The 20,598-nt window shown below is 43.8% G+C and overlaps 1 protein-coding gene across 10 annotated transcripts in view; it reads left to right on the forward strand.

Moving 5' to 3' along the window:
* Positions 1-20,598, forward strand: part of ST3GAL6 (ST3 beta-galactoside alpha-2,3-sialyltransferase 6) — a 235,045-nt gene that overhangs the window by 71,183 nt on the left and 143,264 nt on the right. For 3 of the 10 annotated variants that reach the window (XM_033941149.1, XM_033941151.1, XM_033941150.1), the window contains exon 1: positions 18,552-18,725. The exons of 3 other annotated variants lie outside the window; for them this stretch is intronic. Coding sequence is in view for 1 of the 7 variants with exons in the window: in XM_033941152.1 (XP_033797043.1) it covers positions 18,710-18,725 (16 nt within the window). In the remaining 6 variants the exon portion in view is untranslated. Of the gene's footprint in view, positions 1-18,551; positions 18,726-20,598 lie in introns of those variants that run through there. 4 more of the 10 variants (XR_004539149.1, XM_033941156.1, XM_033941152.1 and 1 more) reach the window with 3 other exon arrangements.

Below are 20,598 nucleotides of genomic sequence, written 5' to 3' on the forward strand. Positions count from 1 at the left end.
CCTTGAGTCATATGTATGGGTGGAATGGATAATTGATGAGCAGATGCAAATGCAGAAAGCAGGGAACGTGATGGACGATAGGGGATGATAAACCATGCCAAATAAGAAAGAAGCCCCATATAAACTGTTTCGTAGGCTCAAGTCAATAATTTATGTTCAATGTGAAATTTCACTGGAAGCCAATGATGTTCCTTTAGCAAGAGGATAACATGGTCTTAATGACGTGTGTGAGTTAATAATCTAATGGAGATGTGTTGAATCATTTGAAGTTTCTTAATAGACACAGACGGCAGACCTGTCTGTATAAATAACACTGCAGTAGTAAAGTTTAGAAGTGACTAAAGCATAAAGGAGTGTTGCGCACGAAGCAGTATCTAAATATGATCAAATAGAACAAATTAGTCTTATTAGGTAATAGAAGAAAGGTTTAGTTACAGATGAAATTTGAGGGCCAAATGTGAGAGCACTATCAAAAATAACACCAAGATATGTCATGGTCTCATTCAATTTAATTGGTGATGAGCGTAATGTGGGAGGGAGTGATACCAGAACCAACAGAGCAGATGACTTTGCAGGACTAACAACTAATCTATTCTGAGTAAGCCAGGTATGAATAGAATCAAGACAAGCCTGGAGCAAAGTCAAACTGAGACTAGAAGGATCTTGAGTTGAAACTAAAAGAATATCATCTGCATATATAACATTTTACTTGATGTTCCTGAATGAAAAGTGCCAAGGGACTCAAAAAGATGTTGAACAGAAGTGGAGAAAGGACTGATCCTTGAGGAACCCCACAATATAAAGAACAAGAAGCTGAAACCATTGAAGAAAAGGATACGGAATAAGATTTATCGGTTAGAAAACTGCAAACCCATTGCAATACTATTCCTGAAATACCAAGAAAGCTAGTCATGACAGTAAAAGAGAATAACTTACAAGGTCAAGAGGAGCGTGTGGCGCAGTGGTTGGAGCTACAGCCTCAGCACCCTGGGGTTGTGGGTTCAAACCCCGCGCTGCTCCCTGTGACCCTGGGCAAGTCACTCAGTCCTCCATAGCCCCAGGTACGTTAGCTAGATTGTGAGCCCACCAGGACAGATAGGGAAAATGCTTGAGTACCCGATTGTAAAACCGCTTAGATAACCTTGATAGGCGGTATATAAAATCCTAATAAAACTTGAAAAATTGAAAACTTGTCAAACGCTGCTGTTAGATCTAGTGAAATGAAGAGTCACTTTACCTCTGTCAATTGCGGAATAGCAGCCATTCAGTAATGATGTTATAATTGTCTCAGTGAAATGTAACTTACAGAACCCAGATTGTAACGGATATAAAAAGTTAGAAGATTCAAAATCCAGGTCTAATTGTTGGAAAATAAATTGCTCTAAATAGTTTTGAGAGAAATTGAAGGTTAGATACAGGATGATAGCTTTCAGGTTGAGAAATATCTAATGAATGATTTTTCAGAATAGGATGGACAAGAGCTTTCTTCCATTCCAAAAGTATGATGCCTAACATAATAACATTAAGTAGTGTCAGAAATGGAACTGCAGAGCTCCACAGACCTTCAGTGATAAATAAACAGGTAAATATTTAAGTACGAATGATGGAAACAAATTGTTAGAGTGGCTATGCAATATTTAAAAACCACAAAAACTTTGGTTAATGACATTTGTGGGAGCTGTTTTCTATATATACTTCCGATGGTCTTGTGAGCGCATAAAATTCAATAGCAGGCCACAGGCTGACCACACTGGGATAGATTCTAAATATAAACCTTGCACCTCCAGTTCTGTATTCCCCTTACAACTCACCATACAAAAATATTCAAATTGTAATCAACACTTCAGGAACAGCACACATTTCCTTTCACTACCAGACACTTACCTCCTCTTCTACAAAACCATGCTAGCAGTTTCTAGCGCAGGGAGCCGCGCTGAATGGCCCGATGCTCATAGGAACTCAATGAGCATCAGGAGCAGCGCGACTCTCTGCGCTAAAAACCATTAGCACGGTTTCATAGAAGAGGGGGTGAGTAATACACAACAATGCATGCAAGGGAACAAAATCTCAAAACATACCTTTAAGGTATAAACTATTCACTTTATCACAGGCATTACTTCAGGAGAAAATAAGTCACTTAACTCTCCATTGCTCCAGGTATAAACTTAGGGTCCCTGTTACAAAACCAGGGTAGTGAGTCCCAGTGCAGCAAATATGCCCTTAAGAACTGAACGGGTTACATTGCATTTGCAGCTCGCCAGGATCGGATGGTATACATCCTAGGGTATTAAAAGAATTCAAAAATGAAATTGCTGACCTGCTGTCAGTGATCTGTAATCTGTCGCTAAAATAGTCTATAGTACCTGAAGATTGAAGGGTGGCCAATGTTATGCCGATTTCTACAAAGGGCTCCAGAGGAGACCGGGAAATTACAGACCGGTAAGCCTCACTTCAGTGCTGGGCAAAATGATTATAAAAAATAAAATTGTGGAACACTTAGACAAACATGATTTAATGAGACAGAGTCAACATGGGTTCAGTTGAGGAAGATCTTGCCTCACTAATTTGCTTGACTTCTTTGAAGGTGTGAATAAACATGTGGATAAAGGTGAGCCGATTGATATAGTATATCTAGATTTTCAGAAAGCTTGTGATAAAGTTCCTCACGAGAGGCTCCTGAGAAAATTAAAGTGTCATGGGATAGGTTTCAAAGTTCAGTTGTGGATTAGGAATTGATTATCGAATAGAAAACTGAGGTTAGGGTTAAATGGTCATTTTTTCTCAATGGAGGAGAGTAGACAGTGGAGTGCCGCAGGGGTCTGTACTGGGACCGGTGCTATTTAACTTATTTATAAATGATCTGGAAACTGGAATGACAAGTGAGGTGATTAAATTTGCAGATGACACTAAACTGTTCAAAGTTGTTAAAACGCATGCAGGCGGACCTTAGGAAATTGGAAGACTGGGCGTCCAAGTGGCAGATGACATTTAATGTGGACAAATGCAAAGTGATGCACATTGGGAAGAATAACCTGAATCGTAGTTAACGGATGCTAGGGTCCACCTTGGGGATTAACGCCCAGGATCTGGGTGTCATCGTAGACAATACGATGAAATCTTCCGCCCAATGTGTGGCAGCGGCCAAAAAAGCAAATAGGATGCTAGGAATTATTAAAAAAGGAACGGTTAACAAGACTAAGAATGTTATAATTCCCCTGTATCGTTCCATGGTGCGACATCATCTGAAGTATTACGTTCAATTCTGGTCTCCTTATCTCAAGAAAGATATAGTGGCGCTAGAAAAGATTCAAAGAAGAGTGACCAAGATGGTAAAGGGAATGGAACTGTTCTTGCATGAGGAAAGTCTAAAACAGTTAGGGCTCTTCAGCTTGGAAAAGAGGGGAGATATGATTGAAGTCTACAAAATCCTGAGTGGAGTAGAAAGGGTATAAGTGGATCAATTTTTCACTTTGCCAAAAATTATAAAGACTATAGGAACACTCGATGAAGTTACAGGGAAATACTGTATTTTTCGTTCCTGACCATAAGATGCACTCTAAATTTAGAGGAGGAAAATAAGAAAAAAACCCATTCTGAACCAAATTCTCCCTGCCAGGCTCTGCACCCAACCCAACACTCCTTGCCAGGCTCTGTACCCTGTCCCCCCCTCCCTGCCAGGCTCTGTACCCTGTCCCCCCTCTGGTGGTCTAGTGGTAGGCCAGGATAGGGCATAAGGCAGGCAGGGACAGGGCACAGATGTCAAGGCAGATGACTTTTTAAAATATGCAATGTCACCTCAGTAACAACTATAGAAAAATAGACAAATATAGTGCAAAATATAGACAGCAGATATAAATTCTCAAAACTGACATATTTTGATCACTAAATTAATAATAAAATCATTTTCCTACCTTTATTGTCTTTCTTTCTTTCTTTCCTCAGACCCAACAATTGTCCATTCCTCCCTCCCTCCTTCCTGTGTCCCCCTCAATGCCTTCCAGCCTTTGTCCTCTTCTTTTCCCCATTGTTTGGTGATTTCTTTCTTTTTTTTCCTTCCTCAGGCCCAACAATTGTCTCTTCCTCCCTCCTTCCTGTGTCCCCTCAATGCCTTCCAGCCTTTCTCCTCTTCCTTCCCCCGTTGTCTAGTGATTTCTTTCTTTTTTTCCTTCCTCAAGCCCAACAATTGTCCCTTCCTCCCTCCCTCCTATGTTCTCCTCACTGCCTACCAGCCCTTGTCCTCTCCCCCCCCACCAACTCATGCCCAACAATTGTCCCCTCCTCCTATGTTCCCCTCACTTCCTTCCAGCCTCTGTCCTCTTCTGCCCCCCCAAGCCTGCACTCCCGCCCGCCCAATTTAATTATTCCTGCTGTTGCTGCTGTGAGGACATGTCAATGAAGCTGACATGGGGGGGGGGGACTCCTGGCTCAGCAGCGTGACACTGGAATGGAAGAAATTGCTAGGAAGAGCCAGGTGGATGCAGTGATTGCAGGCCGCCGGCCCGGAAGCCTTACCCCTGATGTCAATTCTGACATCGGAGAGAACATAAGAAGTTGCCTCTGCTGAGGCAGACCAGAGGTCCATCTCGCCCAGCGGTCCGCTCCCACGGCGGCCCATCAGGCCTATTGCCTGAGCAATGGTCCCTGACTATTTCTATAACTACCTCTTGCTCCTATCCCTATAACCTACCTCTACTCCTACCTGTACCCCTCAATCCCTTTGTCCTCTAGGAATCTATCCAAACCTTCTTTGAAGCCCTGTAATGTGCTCCTGCCTATCACAGCCTCCGGAAGCGTGTTCCATGTATCCACCACCCTCTGGGTAAAAAAGAACTTCCTAGCGTTTGTTCTAAACCTATCCCCTTTCAGTTTCTCCGAGTGCCCCCTTGTACTTGTGGTTCCCCATAATTTGAAAAAACTGTCCCTGTCTACTTTTTCTATGCCCTTCAGGTTCTTGAAGGTTTCTATCATGTCTCCTCTAAGTCTCCACTTCTCCAGGGAGAACAGCCCCAACTTTTTCAGTCTGTCAGTATATGAGAGGTTTTCCATACCCTTTACTAGCTTAGTTTCTCTTTTCTGTACTCCCTCTGTACTTCTCTGTACTGCCATGTCCTTCTTGAGGTGCGGTGACCAGTACTGAACACAGTACTCCAGATGCAGGCGCACCATTGCACGATACAGTGGCAGGATGACTTCCTTCGTCCTGGTTGTGATACCCTTCTTAATGATACCCAACATTTTGTTTGCTTTCCTTGAGGCTGCGGCACACTGCGCCGACGCCTTCAATGTTGTGTCCACCATCACTCCCAGGTCTCTTTCCAGTTTACTTACCCCTAGCGGTGATCCCCCCATTTTGTAAGTGAACATCGGGTTCTTTTTCCCTACATGCATGACCTTGCATTTCCCTATGTTGAAGCTCATTTGCCACTTTTTGGCCCACTCTTCCAGTGTCGCCAAATCCTTTTGGAGATCTTCGCAGTCTTCCGTGGTTTTAACCCTGCTGTATAGTTTGGTGTCATCTGCAAATTTAATGACCTCACATTTTGTTCCTGCCTCCAGGTCGTTAATAAATATATTGAACAGGAGTGGTCCCAGTACCGACCCCTGCGGAACTCCGCTCGTGACCCATTGCCAGTCTGAGTAATGGCCCTTTACTCCAACCCTCTGTTTCCTGTCTGCCAGCCAGTTTTTAATCCATCGGTGGACCTCCCCTTGCACCCCGTGGTTCCATAGCTTCTTAAGCAGTCTTTCGTGTGGTACCTTGTTGAAGGCTTTTTGAAAGTCAAGGTAAATGATGTCTATGGATTCCCCTTTATCCACCTGGCTGTTTACTCCCTCAAAGAAGTACAATAAGTTTGTGAGGCATGACCTACCCTTGCAGAATCCATGCAGACTTAACTTTAGCTGCCCATTGTTTTCGATGTGCTCACAGATGCTGTCCTTAATCAGTGCTTCCATCATCTTTCCCAGGACCGAGGTCAAGCTCACCGGCCTGTAGTTTCCTGAGTCACCCCTTGAACCCTTCTTGAAGATGGGCATGACATTTGCTATTTTCCAGGCCTCCGGAACCTTTCCAGTTTTTAAGGATAGGTTGCATATTTGTCGAAGTGGCTCTGCTATTTCGTTCCTTAGTTCCTTGAGTACCCTTGGGTGAATGCCGTCCGGACCTGGCGATTTGTCGCTCTTTAGTCTGTCTATCTGCCTGAGGACATCCACTCGGCTCACTTCTAGTTGGACCAGTTTATCATCCTGATCTCCATTTACGATTTCTTCGGGTTCTGGAAAGTTGGTTGTGTCCTCCCTCGTGAAGACTGACGTGAAGAACTCATTTAACTTGTCAGCTATCTCTTTTTCCTCTTTTACTACTCCCTTTCTGTCTCCATCATCCAAGGGTCCCACTTCCTCTCTTGCTGGTTGCTTCCCCTTAACGTACCTTAACGTATTTGAAGTTTGTTGCCTCCCCCACCAGTCTCTCTTCATATTCTCTTTTTGCTTTCCTTACCACTCGTTGACACTCCCTCTGGTGTTCTTTATGCTCCTTTTGGTTGTCCTTTGTTTGGTCCTTTTTCCATTTATTGAACGATGCTTTCTTGTCACTTATCGCCATTTTCACTGCATTTGTTATCCACACTGGGTTTTTTGCTCTATTTTTTTGCACCCTTTCCTGAACTTGGGGACACACAGGTTCTGTGCTTCGTGCACCATGCCCTTAAGTAGGGTCCAGGCTTTTTCTACGGACTCTATCTTCCTTGCATTGCCGTTGAGTTTCTTTCCCACCATTTTCCTCATGGCATCATAATTCCCTTTTTTTGAAGTTGAGTGCTGTCGTTGTGGTTCTTTTCACTTTTGGTGATCCAATTTCTAGCCTGCACTGGATTGTGTTGTGATCGCTGTTTCCTAGTGGGGCTAGTACCGCCACCTCTTTTGCGGGACCCCCTAGCCTGTTGAAGATTAGATCAACAGTGGCATCTCCCCATGTTGGTTCCGTGACCAGCTGTTCCATGAAACAGCCTCTTCCCCTCGGCTCCGCTTGATCTGGTTCCGCCCCTTGGCTCTCCTCCCCTGCTTTCAGCTCCGCTCTCCGGTCTCTGTCTGCTCCGCTCTCAGTCTCCTCTCTCTGTCCGCTCCGTTCTCCGGTCTCTGTCCGCTCCGCTCTCAGTCTCCTCTCTCTGTCTGCTCCGCTTTATCCCCCTCTCTCTGTCCGCTTCGCTCTCTGGCCTCCTGTCTCTGTCTGCTCGGCTCTCAGCCCTCTAGTCCTAAGCTTCTGGGCCAGTGGCGTGCAATCGCTGCACCCACCTGGTCTTTCCCTTCCTGTACTTTTGGCAGCAGCAAGCGAGCGACCAACAGCAGCAGTGGTGGTGGGCAGCGATCTAAATAAGGTAACGAGAGGGGGGGATTGGGGTATTCGCTCCATAGGACGCACCCTTTTTTTCTACCCACTTTTTTGGGGGGGAAAAGTGTGTCTTATGGAGCGAAAAATACAGTACTTTTAAAACCAATTGGAGGAAAACTTTTTTCACTTAGAGAATAATTAAGCTCTGGAACACATTGCCAGAGGATGTGGTAAGAGCAGATAGCATAGCTAGTTTTAAAGAAAGGTTTGGGGGAAAAGTTCATAGTCTGTTATTGAGAAAGATATGAGGGAAGTCACTGCTTGCCCTGTATCGGTAGCATGGAATATTGCTATACCTTGGGTTTTGGCCAAGTACTAGTGACCTGGATTGGCCACCGTGAGAACGGGCTACTGGGCTTGATGGATCATTGGTTTGACCCAGTAAGGCTATTCTTATGTTCTTATGGTCTGCTGAAATGTGCACCCAAGCAGGCAGAAACTCTGAGAGATGGCTCCCTATCCATAGAGGGTAATTTGGTGTCTTGGCATTTTTGCATCTTTCTGTCAGGGTGTGCAGGATGGGCAGCGGAAGGTTGGTAACACCTCTAGCTTGCATACCGACCTCGAGAGTTCAGGGAAAATCTCTGCGATATGGAATGTGCATACTGTCTGGAGCATCTGGAGCCATGAAAATTAGAATGCTCTTTACCCCTGGAGGGTATGGGTCTACTATCATAAGAACATGAGAATAGCCTTACTGGGTCAGACCAATGGTCCATCAAGCCCAGTAGCCCGTTCTCACGGTGGGCAATCCAGGTCACTAGTACCTGGCCAAAACCCAAGGTGTAGCAATATTCCATGCTACCAATACAGGGCAAGTAGTGGCTTCCCTCTTGTCTTTCTTAAGGCAGGGTCTATGGGCGATCGTCTATTACCGAATCTAGGAGGACCTCCAGACCTTTGCCAGACAATAACTGCCCCTTAAAAGACAGCTGCGCTAAAGTCACCTTGTAAGTGGAAACACCAGCCCCCTGCCTAACACAGAGCATTTGGCGGGCCGAAAAGGAGTACGCTGACACTTTTGCCAGCGGAGGTGAGAACATGTCCGAAGGCACCACACCACCCAAAAACTCCCTGGAAAGGAAAGGCAACTGCTCAGGAGAACACGCTTTTTTTTTTTTTAACTGAGTACAAAACCTCAGGATTTTAGAGAAGGTATCCAGCTCCTGGGGCATAGAGTCACCCATAGATGACTTAAATATGCGTGTTTTAGGCTGTGGAGAGTCTGCAGCCAGGCTGACCGAAGAGCCAGCCATGCCGAGCCCCGAAAGCAAAGGAGACCACCCTGCTGGGCTAGCTGAGCATCTGATCACCTGCTTCTATGGAAGGAAAGCTAAACCGGTTGCTATAGCCCCCCATGTGGTACATGGTGCAAAGATGCTCTAAAAGGGCAAAATTTGCGCAATCCTGGCATGAATTCACATGAGGAGACCCTAAAGACTCCATCCCAGCAGTTTTTCAGTCAAAATTCAAAGTTTTGAAGAAGCAGGGAAACAAAGAAAAAAAGATCGCTAAAAATCCAGGATTGCGAGAGAAGATCCAAGATGGCGTCTTGCTGAGAGGCTGGAGAGCTCGGTTTTTATTGTGCTCCATGGTGATGAGCGCGTCGGTTCTCTTGCGGGAAAAATTGGCAAGAGAAAGGGAATGGCAAAAGTCTAAGTTCCGGCAGTCGGCAAAGTACTGCCGATGAAACAAACTACCTTGGAGGATTACAAAATGCTGACTGGACCCACACTGGTTGCATTTTCTGCGTAAGCACAATGCATGCAAAATGCAAACGTGAGTTGCTCTAATGACAAGGGGACCTCGTTGAGTCCTGAGGATAGAGCGGCCTTCCTGTAGCCTGGAAGGAGCCTACTGGATAGAGAGCATCAGCATGGAAGCTTGGAGGAAACTCAAGGTTCGCTATTGTTGTTCGGGAACTTCTCTCCGATAGAGTTTTCCTCCGCACAGCGAGGTGTGTCTGTCAGGATATCCACTCCACAGACTCTGGATCCAGCTGAAACTGTGAGTGGGACATGTGGGGGGGGGGCATGGGCCTGGTTTTTGCGGCGTCGGGGAAGCAGGCTTAAATCGGCGGTGGTGGCTTGGGGCAGGGAGAGAGAAAGACAGACAGACAGACAGAAAGAGGGGGCAGGGAGAGAGAGAGAGAAAGAAAGAAAGAAAAGGGGGCAGAGAGAGAGAGAGAGAAAGAAAGAAAGAAAAGGGGGCAGAGAGAGAGAGAGAAAAAGAAAGACAAAAACAAAGAGAAAGGAAGAAAGAAAGAAAGGGGCAGAGAGAGAGAAAGAGAAAGGAAGAAAGAAAGAAAGGGGCAGAGAGAGAGAAAGAAGGACAAAGAAAGAAAAAAAGGGGGGCAGAGAGAAAGAAAGAAATAAAGGGGAGGGAGCAGGGAGAGAGGAAGAAAAAGTTGGACACATGGAGAGACAGAGAGAGATGTTGGTTGGGGAATGGAATGAGGTCTGGAGGAGAGGAAGCATGCAGGAGGCAGAAAGAAAGAAAGAGAAATATTGGATTTACAGTTAGAAGAAGGAAGTGCAACCATAGACTCATGAAATCACCAGACAGCAAAGGTAGGAAAAATGATTTTATTTTAAATTTAGTGATCAAAATGTGTCTTGATTTTTTATCTGCTGTCTATATTTTGCACTATGGCCCCCTTTTACTAAACCGCAATAGCAGTTTTTAGTGCAGGGAGCCTATGAGCATCGGGAGCAGCGCAGGGCATTCAGCGTAGCTTCCTGTGCTAAAATCCGCTATCGTGGTGTAGTAAAAGGGGAGGGGGTAAATTTGTCTATTTTTGTATAGTTGTTACTGAGGTGACATTGCATATTTTACCTTGACCTCTTTGAAAAAAACCCCAAATATAAATGATAATTAACCTTTTTGTCTGCGTACAGTGTGCTTTGAATTTTGTAAAAAAATTTTTATTGTTGGTAGATCATTTTGACTTGGTCATTTTAAAAGTAGCTCACAAGCCAAAAAGTGTGGGCACCCCTGGTCTAGAATGTCTCACCTATTGTACTGGAAACTGAATTCCCTTAGCATGGTTGACTGGGCTAGAACCCCACTGAGTGAAAGGCAACAAAGAAGGGCCTAAAGAAAGGGATGTTACCAGTGGTATGCCACATTTTTGTAAAACAAACCCCCCCCCCAAAAAAAACCCCCAAAAACAGAACAATGACCCTACCTATGTATAAAGACAAAAAAATGACTTTTGTTCCTGGGTGCAGTATCCAAAATCATGCTTTATTATCTCGTATGAAACCTAGCACATTACTATGTTTCAGCGAAAAATGCTTTCTTTAGGGAAATCAAGTTTCAAGTTTATTAAAGCATTTGATGAATCGCCTATTAGAATTGCTAGGCGATGTACATAGTCCAAGTAAAGAAAACAAAGAAACTAACACATTAACAATATAATTACATAAAATACGTACATGAGGGGTGAGGAAAGAAATTAAAAAGTTACAATATTGGGTTCGGTAAAAAAGGAAAAAACAGGAGGTAAGGGTTTATAAACCAAAGCACAAATCAGATACTATATACATATATTCAGGGCAGGATTAATTTGTCGATGGCCTCTAGGCACCCAAGTACCCCTACGCCGCCCCACCCCACCATGCGCCCAGCGGAAACAGGAAGCTGCGTCAGAGGGAAGCTTTGGGCAAGCAGCACCGCTTGCACAATTACAGTTCCTGATCCCTTTCTTACCCGCGTTGCTTGCTTGTCTTACTTTCCGTCGAGGGGGGGGGGCTGCGTTGCCGATGAGGGGGGAGGCCCACATTGCCGATCGATGCTGAAGGGACCCATCGCCGTTTGGAAAAAAATGTTGATACCCTCCTTCATCAGGCCCCCCCTGACCATTTCGGGCCCTAGGCACATGCCTACTTGGCCTATTGGTTAATCCTGCCCTGCATTTATTATGTATACACCAATTGATAGGAAGAACTTCTGGTTAAAAGGCTCAAAAATATCTTACTAATTCTGCCTTTTTCAGCAGTGGAAGCCTGCACCTTTTCTCTTGTTGCTTTGTGTTGTTTTGGCAGGATGCCTAGAAATTTCTGCTGTTAGAATTCTAGCAAATACAGGGAGCTAGAGCAAGCAGAAGCCATGGGAGGTCAGGGGAGTAAGAAACAAAACCCAGGAAGCTGCTCACACCCTGCTACTTGTTTCTTCCCATATTTTTAGTAAGCACCATTGTAAAAGGGCTGCTTGGTAAAGTTTGCCTCTTTGTAAATGATACCAAAAACTGCAACAGGGATTTAGATGAAGTTTGAAGAATGATCTAGAATTTAGCAACTAAGAATGCTAAAAGATGCAAGATCAAGCATATGGGTTCCAAAAAATTTTTAAAGATGAGACTTGAGTGCCAGGTACCATGCATTTAAAAAAAATACCTCCTTAAAGATATATGAAAAGCCATGCTGAGTCAGTCCAAGGTCAAGCCCAACTCCTGTTTCTGACAGTGTTCAGTCCAAGTCACAAGTATCTAGCTGATTCCAAATATATCTATCTATCTAATAAACAATTTATTAATCACACAATACCAAATAGGTTCAAGGTGATTTACAATATAGAAAATAAAATCCATACATAATAAACATAGTAACATAGTAGATGACGGCAGATAAAGACCCGACTGATCCATCCAGTCTGACCAACCTTACCCTCTCTTTAAATTACTGATTTAATTTAAAATTTTCTTCTTCTTAGCTATTTCTATGAGCAATAAAAACCCAGCATGGCCATGTTTCAGCAAACACTCACATCAGAGGTATAAAACGTTGGAGCTCAAATCATTAAAAAAAAAATGCAATTGGTCTGTGTTAGACTAGGGGCTCCTTTTACTAAGGTGCGCTAGCGTTTTTAGCGCATGCAAACCACGTGCTAAATGAAAAATACTAATGCAAGTTCTATGGAGGCATTAGCGTTTAGCGCGTGTGGCACTGTAGCACGCACTATGCGCGCTAAAGCCACTAGCGCACTTTAGTAAAAGGAGCCCTAGGTCTTGGCCAATCCTTATCAAATACATGAAGTAATGTCTATAAATTTAATGAACAAAATTTGCTGGGCATATACTGACATTACTAAAACTATTTGATAACCTCAATTAACAAAACCGTTCTTATATAGGAGTGAGGTCTGGTGTCTGCTTTCGACACAAGAATCTGGACTGTAGTGCTTGAGTGCTCATTTGTTCACTTTTTCACATTTAGGGGCTGTTTGCCCTGGCGTGTTATTCAACATCACTCTGCAGGCGACCACAGTGCTTTTTTCTACACCTTTTTGAATCTTTTGAGTGCAGGGTTTGTTGTGAAGGGTGGAGTTTTTTGCCAGATGAAGCTGAACTGAGGCTTTTTCTCCTTTTCTTTTTCTGTGTGTGATGTCCCTGTTGCTCCATGTTGTATGAGTGGTTGGTGTGTATGATTTAAGCCTGGTAGTGTTGCAGAGGGGGAGGTTGGTATCCATATGCTGTTTTGATTTGAGTATGAAATAGTGTTTAACTGACCCTTTTCCTGAGTAGATTTGTATAGTCTGTCATTAACCCCAGACTCTACAGAACTCCACATTTCTAGGACTGCAAATAACTCCAGTAATAGGTACTGTTCAAATTTGGGATGATTTTCCTTATTCATCACTATGCACAAAATCACTAATAATAAAAACATAAGCGCGCATGCGCACTCCTACCTGCTTGATCCGTGATCAAAGAAAGGCAGGGGGCCACGGAGAGAGACAGACAGGCAGCGCACAAGAATGAAAGACAGCAGGCAGGGCGAGAGACAGAAAGAAAGACAGACAGACAAAGGGGGCCAGAGAGAGAGAGAGACAGACAGAAAGAAAGACAGACAGACAAAGGGGGCCAAGGAGAGAGACAGACAGAAAGAAAGACAGACAGCGGGAGGGAGAGAGATAGAAAGAAAGGAAGAAAGGGGCAGGGAGAGATATAGAAAGAAAGACAGACAGACATATATTCTAGCACCCGTTAATGTAACGGGCTTAAACACTAGTAATATTCATATTATGGTGTCACCTCAATAAAAGATACAAACCCTCTCCAGAATAAAAGTAACAACAAGACCCTGCAGAACACACACTCAGCACTTCTTAGAATATCATTATATTTTATGATATCTATTTATTTATATTGTACACACTAGATACATGCACGTGTGTGTCTGAAACCTTCCTTACCAAAGCAGCGCTAACTCCCAACTGGCAGCAATTAACAGCACTGCAAATATTGTATTAAGCTCCAGAACAACAGTGCGCTTCCAACTTGGAAAATAGAAACAAACTAGACATACCAGTATCCCTTACAGAGAAACTATATGCTAGTTGGACACCTCACTTTGGTTACCAAATATAGAATAAAGGACCACAATTTAGAAATAAAAATAAGCACATTTCTTAAAGCTGGATGAGAAAATCAGAGACTTACCTGAAAAGAATGAGCAGGAAACGTTGTATAAACCTGATCAACCAGGAAATATTATGGGCTCCCTTTACGAAGGTGCGGTAGCGGTTTAACGTGCGTAATACCACGCGCTAAACCGCCGGCCGCACTAGCCACTACCGCCTCCTCTTGAGCAGGAGGAAGTTTTTAGGCTAGTGAGGGGGTTAGCGCGTGATTAAAAGTTACACGCGCTGAAGCCGCTAACGCGGCTTTGTAAAAGGAGCCTTATATGTCATAACAATAGCTGAGAAAGGAGAGTAGAGATCAGCAGAACCCAAACGTTGTCTGATTTTGGTGTGTACTTCATAATTCTTCATCATTGTATACACAGTATAACTTTAGCAATTCGCTGTCATAGAAACATAGAAGATGACGGCAGAAAAGGGCTACAGCCCATCAAGTCTGCCTACTCTGCTTACCCACCCCCTGTCTATGCCCTAATGACCCAATTTTCTTATCTTGATCCTCGTAGGGATCCCACATAGGTATCCCATTTATTCTTAAAGTCTGGCACGCTGTCTGCCTCGATCACCTGCACTGGAAGCTTGTTCCAATGATCAACCACTCTCTCTGTGAAGAAATACTTTCTGGTGTCGCCATGAAATTTTCCGCCCCTGAGTTTGAGCGGGTGCCCTCTTGTGGCCGAGGGTCCCTTGAGAAAGAAAATATCATCTTCCACTTCGACACGTCCCGTGAGGTACTTAAATGTTTCGATCATGTCTCCCCTCTCCATACGTTCCTCGAGAGTGTAGAGCTGCAATTTGTTCAGTCTCTCTTCATACGAGAGACCCTTGAGCTCCGAGATCATCCTGGTGGCCGTCCGCTGAACCGATTCAATTCTGCGTACATCTTTACTGTAATGTGGCCTCCAGAATTGCACACAGTACTCCAGATGAGGTCTCACCATGGCCCTGTACAATGGCATTATGACTTCAGGCTTTCGGCTGACAAAACTTCTATTGATACAACCCAATATCTGCCTTGCTTTAGATGAAGCCTTCTCCACTTGATTGGCAGTTTTCATGTCTGCACTGATGATTACTCCTAAATCTCGTTCTGCTGAAGTCCTAGTTAAAGTTTCTCCGTTCAAGAAGTACGTCCTGCATGGATTTCCACTTCCGAGGTGCATGACCTTACATTTCTTAACATTGAAGCCTAGCTGCCAGGTTGAGGACCAATTTTCCAATGTAAGCAGGTCCTGCGCCATATAATTCTGTAAACTGCATTCACTTACTATATTACATAGTTTGGCGTCATCGGCGAATAGTGTTATTTTACCTTGAAGCCCTTGAGTCAGATCCCCTATGAATATGTTGAAAAGGAGTGGACCCAGGACCGAGCCCTGCGGCACTCCACTGGTCACCTCCGATGTTTTAGAGAGGGCTCTAGGGGAGATCTGGGAAATTACAGGCCGGTAAGTCTCACCTCAGTGCCAGGCAAAATGGTAGAAACGATTATAAAAAATAAAATTGTGGAACACTTAGGCAAACATGATTTAATGAGACGGAGTCAGCATGGGTTCAGCCGAGGGAGATCTTGCCTCACAAATTTGCTTGATTTCTTTGAAGGTGTAAATAAACATGTGGATAAAAGTGAGTCAGTTGATATAGTGTATCTAGATTTTCAGAAAGCTTTTGATAAAGTTCCTCACAAGAGGCTCCTGAGAAAATTAAAGAGTCATGGGATAGGTGGCAAAGTTCAGTTGTGGATAAGGGTTAAATGGTCATTTTTCTTAATGGAGGTGAGTAAACAGTGGAGTGCCGCAAGGGTCTGTACTGGGACCAGTGCTATTTAACTTATTTATAAATGATCTGGAAATTGGAACGACGAGTGAGGTGATTAAATTTGCAGATGACACTAAACTATTCAAAGTTGTTAAAAACGCATGCAGATTGTGAAAAATTACAGGCGGACCTTAGGAAATTGAAAGACTGGGCGTCCAAGTGGCAGATGAAATTTAATGTGGACAAATACAAAGTGATGCACATTGGGAAGAATAATCTGAATCATAGTTACCAGATGCTAGGGTCCACGTTGGGGGTTAGTGCCCAACAAAAGGATCTGGATATCACTGTAGACAATACGATGAAACCTTCTACCCAATGTGTGGCAGCAGCCAAAAAAGCAAACAGGATGCTAGGAATTATTTAAAAAGGGTTGGTTAACAAGACTAAGAATGTCATAATGCCCTTGTATCGCTCCATGGTGCGACCTCATTTGCAGTATTGCGTTCAATTCTGGTCTACTTATCTCAAGAAAGATATAGTGGCGCTAGAGAAGGTTCAAGGAAGAGCGACCATGATGGTAAAGGAGATGGAACTCCTCTCATATGAGGAAAGACTAAAACAGTTAGGGCTCTTCAGCTTGGAAAAGAGACGGCTGAGGGGAGATATGATTGAAGTCTACAAATTCCTGAGTGGAGTAGAATTGTCAAAAATTACAAAGACTAAGGGACACTCGATGAAGTTACACGGAAATACTTTTAAAACCAATAGGAGGAAATTTTTTTTTTTCAATCAGAGAATAGTTAAGCTCTGGAATGCATTGCCAAAGGATGTGGTAAGAGCGAATAGCGTAGCTGGTTTTAAGAAAGGTTTGGACAAGTTCCTGGAGGAAAAGTCCATGGTCTGTCATTGAGAAAGACATGGGGAAGCCACTGCTTGCCCTGTATTGGTAGCATGGAATATTGCTACACCTTGGGTTTTGGCCAGGTACTAGTGACCAGGATTGGCCACCGTGAGAATGGGCTACTAGGCTTGATGGACCCAGTAAGGCTACTGGCCTTGATGGACCCAGTAAGGCTATTTTTATGTTCTTGATTGCTGGGTTATTTTGCTTGAGTTCATGGAAATAAAGATAAAAGAATAATCAGTCTAAAGTGATCCTTTTGTTGTCACCTAATACTTTTTTGCAGACCTTTCTATCTACATTGGCTAAAGCAAGAGTGTGTTTGTGATGGGCCAGAACTTACACGGATGCACCTGCTGGAGAGAACTGTCCCATGGAGGCCATGAGGTGTCCGTGCCACTCTCTTGCTGTACTTTCTAAAGACACAGAGCATGTTCTTTATCCTATCTCTCCTGAACAGATTTTCAGTTAGTGAGGCAAGAAGGGTCTTTCACGTGTTTGCCTACAGTGCTCTGCACATCTTTCAGCCCCACAGAAAAGATAAATAGAAGTAGAAGTGCTTCATAACAAGACTCATATCAAACAGCTAAATATTTCACTTTCGCAGAACCAAACCGTAAAAGAGCTATGGAAATACATTATGTAGAGCAGGATGAAGGGAGTACATTTGCATAAAGTTAAAAAATATGTAACAAAAAATAAAAATCTTAAATATAATCAAATAAAATTAATATATAGTGCATAAAATAGGTGTGCTTTTGAGAATTTTTTTTGTCACCCTGTTACTAACCCCCTCCTTTACAAAGCTGCGCTAGTTTTAGCGCCGGCCACAGTGGTAAGAATTTGGCTTTGTAAAAGAGGGTGCCAATATTTGAAAAAGATTGGGGGTGGAGGGGGGGGACAACAAAGAGTACACTGTATCCTCCCTGGATACAGTGATTGTACTTGAGGAGAGGGTGCTCAGCGCCCATTATCACTTATGCCCTCATATCACCCAGTGAACTCAGCTTCTGTTGATTACACTGGATAACAAAGATTTTGCTTCAACATTTCCAGGGATATCTTACAGATTTTTGGCTGCTGATCATGAAAATCATTTTATAACATAGTCAGGATTAAATGACCTGGTCAGGGATTTAGGTTTGTCAAAAGCAAAAGCAGAATTATCGAGTTCAAGATTACAGGGATGGTGTTTGCTCTCGCCAGGTAAGAAAATTTCTGTCATCAATGATGAGAAATTTGAAGATCTGTTAGTCGGGCCAGAGAAAATCGCCTGGAAAGCATTCAAGGATGTTGTTGAGAATTTTCTTGGCAGTTACAAAGCACCAAACTATATTCAACTGTTTGACAAACTTCTTAGAGCATACAAAACCATAAAATGCAACATGTCACTGAAGATGCACTTTCTACATTCACACTTAGGGCTCCTTTTACTAAGCTGCAATAGCGGTTTTAGTATGCGCTTAGTGTGCGTAGAATTGCCACACGCGCTAGACGCTAACGCCAGCATTGAGCTAAAAACGCTATTGCAGCTTAGTAAAAGGAGCCCTTAGACTTCTTCCCCACAAATTTTGGTGCAGTCAGTGACGAACATGGCGAAAGGTTTCACCAGGACATTGCCACTATGGAAAAAAGATATCAGGGCAACTGGAATCCATCAATGCAGCTCTTCCTCTGATGTCACTTCCTAGGCACGGATCCAGGAAGTGACATCAGAGAAAGAGGCGACGCTGGCACGACAGCAGGTTGGGGGTTGCTGCTTGCGCCAGGAACATAAGCGGCGTGGAAGTGATGCACATGCATGGCAGCGGGGGGCAGAGAGGACGGGTGCCTGCACCCTCATCAAGATGGTGCTTGGGGGTGAACCGCCCCCGCCCCCCTTACTATACCACTGAAAGATACCATCCTGTTTCTCAAAATTTCTATGTGCTACAGTCCGCGGGGAATTATATTTGTGTTTATTCTGAAGGGGTCTATCATAATCACCAGTTTGTTTTTAGGAAGCAAAACTTTTGGGAAATGTACTGTCTAGTTATTGGTGCAGTCTGTGAAAGAGCGGGATGGCTGCAGTGCCGGCAGCGGCCTGTAGGTGAAGAGCAGAATCAGGCCTAGGGGGAGGCGGGAATGTCTGTCCGATACACCCCTTCTCTCATTGCTTGGGCTGTGACCGGCGATGGCGGTAGCTGTAGCTGCTGCTCTCCGTGTCGGCGCTCAGTGAAGACGAGCTCGGTGGTATGCCCCGGCTTCTCGGTGAGTGTCGAGGGGAAGGGTCGCAGGGGTGTTTTAAGGGCGGGTTCGAAATAACGGTTCGCACTCCTTCCTTCACCCCCGGGGGAGGGGGTGGGGGTGGATTGATAATGATGTCCTGCGCTAAACAGTTCGTGTCTTCCACATGCTGTGGTATGTTATGTGTGGAAGACAGATGACAGAAGTCGCTCTTCGGCCCACCATAACGCTTCCCCTCCCAGTGAAGGAGAAAGTCAGAGGGAACATTGGGACGTTTAATCCTTTTAATTCCGCTGCCTTTTAATCGCAGAACGAGACGGTCCAGGCATCACTTTTGCTCTCACTTGGGACTGGCGATAATATTTATTTGAGCTTTTTGCTGCTGGAATTTTGTTTTATGCACATGTGGCCGTGTGGACATGTCGGCCAACCCTCCTCCGGCCGGGCTGTTCGGCAGCTTTGTTGTGTTTTGCTACATCCGAACCGATGCAGATCTCTTGTAAACTCTATTTTGTGTCCAAGGCGAAAATGCACATAGGCCTACAAAATTTCTTGTGTTTTTCTTGTTATTGCTTAGAGACTGTCTAATGTAGCTAAGTGAGATCACCATAAAACAATTAAGCAGTACAATAAAATATGACACTAATTCATTTCCATCCGACAGGAATGAAACATCACACTGAATTCATTTCTGTACATATTTTGACAGTGATGGGGACTTACTTGTAATTGTTGTTTTACTGTTTCTGCAACGTTGTTAGTAAGGCATTGTATGTACTGTTTTGCTCCTGTTTTCATTCTTTTTAACTTCACTTTTTGGAGTCGGGTGCTGTCAGCGAAAATCTCATGAAGAAACAGCCTTGAGTTTTCTGTATCCTTAATTCTGCAACATAGCCCTAGCCCGGGGATCAGCAAACTTTTTAAACCAAAGAGCCATTTTATCCTAAATGTTGATCCAAGATTTACAAAGAGTTGCAAGAGGGGTGAGATACGATTTCTAACGCAATATGGACGTATACATTTAACACAAAAACAAGGGGGGAGGGGGGAGATACGATTTCTAATGCAATATGGACGTATACATTTAACACAAAAACAAAGTACTTACAGAAATTAAAGAAAAACAATTTGAGACTTTTGACATTGTATTTCTGCACAGAATTGTTCCATGTCCATTTCTCCCTCCCATGTCCCATTTATTTATTCTGGTTTTCTATACTGTTCTCCCAGGGGAGCTCAGAATGGTTTAAAGCAGTGTGTCTCTCAAACTTTCTCGAGCCGGGGCACACTAAAGATAGTGGCCATGGCTCAAGGAACCTGGGATGTCACCATGGGATGTCACCATGATGACGACATGCGCATGCGTGACATCGTCACATCGACATCCACACATGCGCAGAGGCCCTCCAGACAATCCCTGAAATGCCAATAGGGCATGCCAGCAGGGAAGTCTAACAAATATCAACCGAGTAACCCAATCACAGACCTCCCAAGTTCTACCCCAGATCCCGCCCCCTTTATTAATTGTAATGTAATTTTTTCCATTCATTTTTCATATACACACAATATACACAGCAGATATAAATTCTCAAAACCAACACATTTCTATCACTATATTGAAAATAAAATCATTTCTCTACCTTTGTTGTGTGGTGACTTTATTTTTCTGTGCTTTTAACTGTTTCCAGTGCCTTCTTGTCCATTGACTGTTTTTCTTGCTTTCACTTTCTGCCTTGTATCCATCTTTGTTCACAGTATACACAGGGAAAGATTATGCAAAAAGTCAGCCAAAGTGTGTATAATAGCCAAAAATAAGAACTGACTGTACTGAAAACTAGTGCACAGAGAGTGGAAAGGATTTATAAAGAATATGCTCAGAAAAGTGAAACTCTGAAGA

This window comes from Geotrypetes seraphini, chromosome 4, assembly GCF_902459505.1.
Source record: "Geotrypetes seraphini chromosome 4, aGeoSer1.1, whole genome shotgun sequence".
NCBI lineage: Eukaryota > Metazoa > Chordata > Amphibia > Gymnophiona > Dermophiidae > Geotrypetes > Geotrypetes seraphini.